This window comes from Oryzias melastigma, linkage group LG10 (genome assembly GCF_002922805.2).
Source record: "Oryzias melastigma strain HK-1 linkage group LG10, ASM292280v2, whole genome shotgun sequence".
In the NCBI taxonomy this organism is placed as follows: Eukaryota; Metazoa; Chordata; class Actinopteri; order Beloniformes; family Adrianichthyidae; genus Oryzias; species Oryzias melastigma.
In genome coordinates this window covers 19257356-19266292 of record NC_050521.1, presented here as the reverse complement: position 1 = coordinate 19266292, position 8937 = coordinate 19257356, and the positions used below count along the sequence as shown (strand labels likewise).

Here is an 8937-nt window from a genome sequence, read left to right as displayed (position 1 = left end):
GCAATGCTTGATTAAAATATTGCTAGTCTGAATCAACAGTTCATGCAAATCCTAGCATGCTGTCCTGTATCCAGTGGTTACACAATGCATTGGCTCTGTGAACAGGACAAACACTCACACGCACACACACAAAATATGCACATACGCGCACAGATTTGCCAGGAGAACGCTAACGTGGATGGCGGACGCAGCGCTTGTGCAGTTATGCCAGGTAACCTCAGAGAAGATGTAGTCCATTAACACACCACTGCTTCTGTACAGATCGGTATCTGCCCCCCCCTCTCTTTTGGATAATCAGGGTCAGAAGATTCCCTGCAGCTGCATGTCCCATCACTTGCAGTCCATGACCTCAGGCTCAGCAGAATCTGCATGGAACCACAGCGAGTCACACTTTCACAATAGCAAAAGGCAAAGTTGAAACAAGTAAGGGGTAAAACGGTTCAAAACATTATTGCAGAACATATATTATTAACAAATCACTTTGCCCAACACCTACACAAACATGCATCTATGATGGTTAGGCGGCGCCTCCAAACACAGATACCCACAGCGAAATACTCCTATTATTTTTCTGCTAATTGCACAAAGTGTCCAGCCCATCATCCGGCGGGCTTCCGACTGGTCCCCTCCAAAGCAGGACTCCCACTTTTTTCATAAATGCCACAAGCAAATCCACTGAATACAAATGAAACCCTGTAAACAAAAGCAGCAAACGATGCATTGTAGGGAAAATCTTTGGAATCTGCAACAAGGGGGCAGAGAAAGAACTGGCTGGTATAATCCCAGAACTCTAGCCATAGGCTGCAGTAGGCAGTGGGTTTCATGAGACTTGGACAATGAAGCACAGCAGAGGTACAACACACTCCAGTGACGGTCCTGGATTGCTTGCTGTTTAGGGACAGTGGGTTGTTAAGCGATATTTACTGGAGGACACAGGTTAGGTGGCAGGTGTTCCCCGCTTTCGAGACAGGCTTTAATGTGTCTGGCAATCCAGTTCAAAACTCAAGACTGTTCTCACTCCACCTCCCGGTGTACGTCCGACGCATCGGCTCGGCAGATAGGACAAGTGCGATTGGTCTGGAAGTCGAAACACGACAACAATTAAAAAATCTATATTCTTCTTCAACAATTCTTCCTCAAAAGTCTGTGAAAACTTACCTTTAACCATTTATCCACACACTTGGCGTGGAATTCGTGGTTACAAGGTAATACCCGAAGTAGCTGCCTACACTCAAAGTCACTAAAGCACACAACACACCTGTGGGGGGAAATACATCATCACTAACATGTACGTTTTCCTCTAACAGAACAGGTTTCAAAGCAGTGAGATGCTTACAGCGTTTGTTCAGAAAGGTGATTTTCTGAGTTGAATCTGTAGGACGGAAGTTGCTCTATATCTGCTTTTGTGAGACCTCGAGGTTTCGCTTCACCCAACCGTTCAGCCAAATTCAACAACGCCTTTGTGGAAGAAAGACGGAGTTAGAAGTCAGATAGAATCAATAATGAAGTGCAATCAGAGAATACATCTCTCTTGTCAAAAGAAAACAAAATGAAAGATTTGGTTGACGTGTTTCTATACACTTTGTATAAATAAATGCTTACTCAAGTCTATTTTTTCATCACTCACTTCATAGTTCTCCATCTCCACGTCATCCACATCCAGGTCGAGGCTGATGGCCGGGCCCACAGCCGTTGGAGGCACGGGAAGCATTGACCTGAGGAGACAGACACTAATGAGGACACGCCCCCTTTGCTTTTGACACCAATGAGCTAAAAAAGATATTAGCAAAAAATGCTAACTCCATAGGTGTTTGTTCCGACAAAGACATTGATTGACCTGATGAAATATCAGATTCATAAACCCAAAAATGGTGATTACTTTAAAATGTTCAGCATCTCTGTTCTTGTGTCACCTGAACATATAACACATCAGGAAAATGCAAGGCAAAAGGTTATTCTTGAGGCTTAATGTAGTTGCAATTCACTTATTATCCTGAGTGATCACTGAAGTGGTAAGAAGTGCATTTTGGACACTTCTTGAATGGAGTAATGCCTAATAATTGTGCAAATATAAAGAGTTTCGCAGCATAAAGGAAACAAAAAACATTGGAATAAGTGGCAACATTTATAAAAAATTGGTGTAAATTATTATTTTACAAAAGTAATATAGAATAAAATAAATCTATAACTCTTCTTGTGTGTATAATTGTAGGTTCTTGCACTAATCATCTTCTAATGATTGACCACAAAACAACAAGTACAGTTGCCTGCAGAGCCAAATCCCCCCACTGTTGTAGTTTTTTTTTAAACCACAGCACACCAACGGGACGCTTTGTTTACAAATGCTTACAGGAAGTAAGGGAGGAAGCCTGGGTAGTAAGACGGAGGGGGAGGAGGAGCGGGGAGAGGTTGCTGCAGTCGATATCTCTGTCCATTTACTCGCCGTGGCAGCACATGAGGATATGGCTAAAAAGAGCAGAAATAGATACGGTTAATGGACGGCTTATGATTATCAATCACCTTTCATATGCAATGTGACAGCAATATTTTTTTATATTTACATGTTTGCCTATGTAAGCAGTATGTAGCATCAAAAACTAGTTTTAAAGCAGTAATGGAAAGGTTAAACTTATAAGGTAAATTGAATCTCTTTGTCATTGAAAACAAATAATCAAATACCTTTGACATTATTTCCAACCAATAGGTTAGTTTGAACCCACAAACTGACTCAATATTTAGAGTGTTGCTGATTTACTTCCATCTTTTGTTGAAGAATCTTAAAGATATGTACTGTATTTTTCGGAGTATAAATTGCCTTTTTTTTCCAGTTTGACTGGGGTTGAAACTTAAATTCCGGTGCGACTTATATGTGATTTAAAAAATAAAAAATATATACTAACAACTAGAGGGCGCTGTATGTGTGTGAACCAGTATTTGACAGCACAGAAGAAGAAGCACCGCTCCGTCTTACGTCAGTTTAGTTGACTTGTTAGCATGTTCTTTATGACTATCGTAATAATTATTTATATGTTGTGCTAATATACTAGATTTCCTCTATGTTTCATGAAATAAGCATCTGCAGTAAAGCGTGAATAAATGTAGTCTACTATTGATTTCTATATTGATTTCCCTTTCAATATAAAATGTCCATTCTTGTTCCCATCTTTTGTTAAATTTCTCCAAAAAAAGCAGCTTAAACTCCAGTGTGACTTGTATATGATTTTTTATGCATTTTTAAGAGTGACGTCAAAACCTTGTTTTGTCTAGTAAAATATGTCTATGGTTGTTACGTATTTTCCGAGCACTATGTGCTAATGTAGCTGACTGGCGAATTTTAGAATTTCTTAATGTTAAAGATGGGGAAAAAAACGAATTAAAATGGCCTATAACTTACACTTAATCAGCTGCTAAGAATGTCTGCAGAGGAAAAATATCAATATTTGCTTTGATTACAGTTGACCCCTTCCCCAGTGCTCACATGACGAAGCCTCGTGAGGAAAATGCTGTTTCCCCAGAACAGCTGCTGAGGTGCTTTTAAACAAATCATCAGGACTTCAAGCTGCTCCAGTTCAGCAGCATTATGAAAATGTGGATGTAATGGACATCCTCCAGCTGTGAATGTGTGTCACTGAATGAGTGTGAAATAGGCCACGCAAAAAAAAAAAAAAAAAATTCCAGCATGCTGTCAGTTTCTACTTGGAAATAGAGGTCACAAAGTGGCTGGCAGGCAATTTTACCACTCCAAAGGGAAGCTCCTGATGTAGAGGCTCTTGAGGAAGATACTGTAGGGGCAGTGAAGGAGGCAGCGCTGGTGGATGGTGAGAGGGAGGATATGAGAATGTGCCGACGGAGTGCTGGTCCCCTCTTAGGTCAACTTCATTCTCAACCCTCTGCAGAGGCTGGCGTGAGGAGAGCTTGCAGTCAGACTCAATAAAACGCTGCCAGTCAAAACAGTACAGAGTGAAGGACTTACCATGCGCGGGTGCTGTGGCTGTAAAGGGACAAACTGGCTCAAAGGAGTAAGGTGCGGTGGCTGGTGAGGAGGTGCAGATGGGGTTGGGTGTAATACAAAATGTTCGCTGGAGAGCAGGGGCGGAAAGGCTTGATAAGACACAGGTATATGCTGCATGGTACATGCCTGTATAAGCTGAGGAGAGGGGGAAAAAAAACAACAAAAGAACAAATAACTAAAAACAGTTCCAACTCTTTACAGAAGCCTGTGCCTAATTCAAAACAGTTTCCTATAATATTCACATGATGATAGCATGTTGTGAAGGGAAGCAATGCGCTGCACAAAACAACACCACTGACAATACTGCCACACCACCAGTCCAAGTGACAAACACGATTCGCCTACTATCTACTACCACGGGAAACGAAAGAATACACGCTCTAAACCAAGCAGCTTGTTTGTCATGACAAATTGCACGGCTAGTATGGTGAGCTACATGGATGCCACTGACATTTAAGCTCTTCCTTTTCAAACTCACAGGAGGAGGAAGGCAGCAGAGCAGAGAGAGCTGTCCGCTGAACATTACCGAGCATGCTGGGAGCTGCTGAGTGTTGCACCCTGGAAGGGGCTGCCCGGTGTGGATGGGAAACCCATGGGTTGTCACCGTTGTAACAGTATATGATATTGGAACAGATCCCTGGTGCATCTAGAAAGAAGAACACAGGAGTAGATGTGTTATTATGACTAAAAATAATACAGAGAAGTTTATTTTAGAAAGTTATCCTACCTGGTCATGTAAATCAACCATGATGGGGCTCTGCTGTGGCAGGTGAGCAGCAGGGTGAAGCATGCGTGGTGCTGTGCTGGTGTGGCTGTACTGGCGGGACTCATCTAAAGGAACCTGTTGGTGATGCTGTGAGAAAAGCAGATGATGGAAGTTCTCATCCTGGACCGGGGAAGCGTGCAGCACAGGCCTGTCTCTTCTCCCCCACTGGCGTCTCACTGGTGGGCTTAAAAGGTCACGCAGAAAACACGTAAAACTGTCATTGCTTAGGTAGAGAAAAACTCTTTACACTCCATTTCAACCAATTTTATGCTTATTAATTTTCTATACTTACTAATCCCTTTTCAGAAAATTAATAATCATGGGATGAATTTTAAAAGGATTAAAAAATGCCCTTTTTAGGGTAAAGACTACCTTCTCCTGAGGTGCACGGGGGCGTTGCAAGGTTCTCCAAGGAATCTCCTCGGGTTCAAGGGGGCTGTTGGTGGCAGCCTATTTACTGCTATTTCCCATGGTCGCATTGGTGACGTCGTGCAGACGAGTCACACTCAAGATAGGAAACTGTGTGGTGGAGGCAGCTGTATGTTGCCCCTGATTGTCTTAACCCTGCAAAATAAAAAAAGCCAATCAACAACTGCACAGTAATTTGTCATATTTTTGTATAAGTACATTTTGGTCATTTTTGGACACAAAAATTCAGTAAGCACACCCTAAAATCTAAAGCGATTGAGAATGAAGTGGTAGAGTTTTATATTACGTAAAACAAATATATAGAATGTATTATCCTTTGCAGAGTTAAAATTGTTTTTATATTTTTGCAGATCTAACTGTATCTCATGTATAAATTCCACTGTTTATATTCCGTTTTTGTATTGCATTTTATGTTATTTCTTCCTGTATAGTTCTTTTAAAACACTAGAAACAGTACAAATAGGTATTATAATATATTTCAGCCATGATATCTCTGAAAGAACACAAAAATGTATCTATCATCACCACAAGAGCTATTTAAAAATAAAAATGACTATGAAAACCTTAAAATACATGTGTTAGAGTGAAATAAGAGCTGAACACACTTTGTTGTTGATATAAATAATTTTGTAAGATTAAATTTGAATAAGACAGTGAGGGGATTACCGGGAAATGCTTGTTTTGTGTGCATTCAAAACATGAAGTGTATTTTTCTTAGATAATAATTACAAATATTTGATAAAGATGTTTTATTTGACTTTCCATCTTTTGCCATAAAATTGGTTGTAATTTTTTTTTTCTAATTAAGAAAACAGGCACAAAATTAAGACATAGAATTAACAGCACATGATAAATAGGGGTCGCTGTAGCCAGCCTGAACAAAAACATGGGAAGCCATGTGCTCAGGAGACAAAGCAACAACAAAAGATGTGGGGAGCATGCAGGCGACGTTCTCCTACATACAGCTGGAGCCTTTCAAAATGGTCATGCAAAGTGAATAGTAAATCACTACAAAAGCAGTATATCGTTTGAGAAAGTCCTGGGCCCCCACAGCTGGTGAATATGTAATGTCCCCTGTTGAAGGAGAATAGCTCATTTTTAGCCAAGCTAGGCTAACGCTTTGTACAAAACAATACCTCGTCGCTGCAGGAAGCTTAAACAAAAATCATCATGCACACAACACACTTTTCTAAATAACATGATACATTTAAGCAATAATTATATGAATGATATGCATAGGTTAAAAGAGAGCGGCGCTCAAACCTTACTTTTTAAGCTAGTTCGCTTGATGAGCGATAATAGATTGTTGATGTTTTAGCATCCGAGACGTCGGCTTCCATTAATATTTGTAAGTTGTATTCGCCTGTAACCAACCAGCATCTTGTAAAAAATAAAATCCAATAAAGGGCTATCGATTAAAAATGCTTCTTGTTTATTTATAACCAAAAAAATAAAGATTGGTCTCCCGATAGAGCTAGTACTAGCTTGCTAACGTTAGCCAGCTAACACACGCTCTCCCATGCAGCATAGCGACTTCCTTTAAATAAGAAAATGCACACAAAAAAAGTGTGTGCTTTTGAATTTGGCTTCTTTGTAAGTATCAAACTGTGTTTAACACCATACATAGACAGAGGTTACTGCTCAACGATGCAAAAAAAAATATTCCTTGGCGCGTCTATGTTCCTTGAAATGTATTGTTTTGGCAAAACCACGCCCCTTTTAGAATTTCACCAATCAGCGGCTTGCAAACATAGACAGCAGACATCCAGACAGCCATGGCAGTAAAGTATCAAAACAAGCAGTTCCTGTTTTCAGTGGCTCATGAACAAAAGGTATTCTGAGGGGCTGCACTTTGACACGACTACTTGAATAATTAATAGGGTACCACTACTCAAACTAAGCACATTTATGGTGTTTTATTGAGTAAAATACATTTCTAATACAGCGTATTAAACTTGCAACTCCCCTTCTTATAAATAGAAATTTTGGCTAGCCCATTTAATTTAATCAAATGAATATTTTGGTTGTGAAACAAAGTACATAGATTTATTCCTTCACTAACAATCACCGTGTGCTAAACTATCCAGTTTATTAAAACTTGCATTTTTGCAACTATTTTAGTTAATTTTCTGCAGGGAGCATCCTTTCAATAAATAAAATTGCACAAAGTCTCAGTGTTACTAGAAAAAATACACATTGTATTTCTCAGGATGTAATCACTACATGAGTGAACTTGACTAGACCCAGCTGGTTATGTAATTTTGCACTTGCATATTCAAGATAGAAAGATTTCCTTTTCCTATCTGAAAAAAAAAAAAAAAATCAAATAAAGTGCCTCCCTGACATCATATCTGTCCAGTTAAATTGCAATATGTGTGTGATGCTGCAGCTGATGTTGAGTAAGCTTAATTAGGCCTTATCAGGCCCAAAATGTCAAGGAAGAGTTAATCCATAGTATCGCGTTTTTGGCTGTTTATAGAACGGTATTTGTGCACATTGTAGCATATGTAAGCTATCCACACCGAGAGCTGATTGCAGAAAGTAGCAGCCCTTTCAGTATGAAGTAAAGGTAAACATTACAACATCGCTCTCGGTAGCAGCAAAACAAGGAGCGGCTGAAGGCAGAGCAGGATGGAAGCCTGTAAACGCGCACAACACCACCTCAAAAACGCTCCGTAACTTTTCCAAAAACCAAAACAAGACGAAAAACCAACAAGAACAGACAGTGTCGTTACCTGATTGTTAATTTGCAACCATCTGATCAGTTTTTCCCCTTGTAATTCTCACATCTCGTTATGCTAAGTGCGGCATCCACTAGTCAGCTGTTCCCCTGTGGAACATTCCGTGGATTTCACCATTTCCCACGGAAAAAAGGTGCTAATCTTTGGTTTATCACATCATGAACACATTCCGTCTTTATAATTTGTCAATTTATGGGATTTAAAATCGAAAATTTAAGCTCGGTAAAGCCACATTTGTGTTCAGGAAGTGGCGGTCCGGCCTTGCGGATGTTTTGGGTTTCTGCTGCTCCCAGTTACACCCCCATCTGTGCGTGTTGCAAGGGCAGGGAGCACGCGCCGCGCAGCCATCTTTACCGTAATACACGCGACAAGTCGCACCTTACTTCTACATGTGTTTCAGCCAGTTTTGCCCATAGAAGCACAGATTTACTTCAATAATAATGATTAAAATATCAGAATGCGTATCAAACACATGAAATACATAATAAAGATGATTTTTAAAGTCAAATAGTTTAGTAAATCCAAAGAGTCCACTTATTTAATAATGATTATCATAAACAACTTCTAACTAGTATAACTTCTAATAAACAAACAAACGTTTTGATAATTAAAAAATGAAGAGATAGTTTAGTTTCTTTATCCATATAACCACACTTATATGAAGTTATTCAAGATTAAAAAAATAAAACATAATTTTACTCCACTTAATTTTCCATTAAAAGCATCTGAAGGGAGGCGATGTTTTCCATTATAGTTGGAGCCAGATTCAGTCTAATGTATAGATTATAATTATATCAAATTTACAACATTAAAATCATATTATAGAATGAAATTGATAATTTATATGGTGATACTTTTATCAATGAGACTGGGCCTTCATGACTCTTCCCTTCCAAACTGTGCTTACCTGTGGCCTCAGGTGGGGCTTTTTTTTGTAGACAATAAGAGGGAAGAGGATATTAAGGAAATGTGAATTAAACACACAAATC

General features: G+C 39.4%; 1 protein-coding gene across 3 annotated transcripts; it reads right to left on the bottom strand.

Moving 5' to 3' along the window:
* Positions 1 to 8266, bottom strand: rnf44 (ring finger protein 44). 3 transcript variants are annotated; one of them, XM_024283300.2, is made up of 11 exons: positions 7943 to 8266; positions 5151 to 5342; positions 4740 to 4962; positions 4491 to 4658; positions 3974 to 4147; positions 3738 to 3899; positions 2351 to 2466; positions 1628 to 1715; positions 1337 to 1458; positions 1159 to 1258; positions 1 to 1077 (listed from the first exon to the last, which is right to left on the bottom strand). In XM_024283300.2, exons 2-11 carry the CDS (start codon positions 5255 to 5257, stop codon positions 1015 to 1017), a joined length of 1323 nt encoding a protein of 440 aa, XP_024139068.1. In that variant the 5' UTR covers positions 5258 to 5342; positions 7943 to 8266; the 3' UTR covers positions 1 to 1014. The 3 variants fall into 3 exon arrangements, with proteins under 3 accessions (XP_024139068.1, XP_024139070.1, XP_024139069.1); XM_024283302.2 differs by having other exon boundaries at positions 4539 to 4658; positions 7943 to 8264; XM_024283301.1 differs by lacking the exon at positions 7943 to 8266 and adding an exon at positions 6476 to 6914.
* Between the last annotated feature and the right edge of the window lie 671 nt (positions 8267 to 8937).

Bases quoted from the DNA above. Each gene is read 5' to 3' on its own strand.
- rnf44 (XM_024283300.2), bottom strand. From the start codon at position 5,257: ATGCGACCATGGGAAATAGCAGTAAATAGGCTGCCACCAACAGCCCCC. The intron at 4,148-4,490 runs GTGAGTTTGAAA...CCCTCTCCTCAG, and splicing joins TCTGCTGCCTTCCTCCTCCT to CTTATACAGGCATGTACCAT. The intron at 1,078-1,158 runs GTAAGTTTTCAC...TTCGACTTCCAG, and splicing joins GTGTGGATAAATGGTTAAAG to ACCAATCGCACTTGTCCTAT.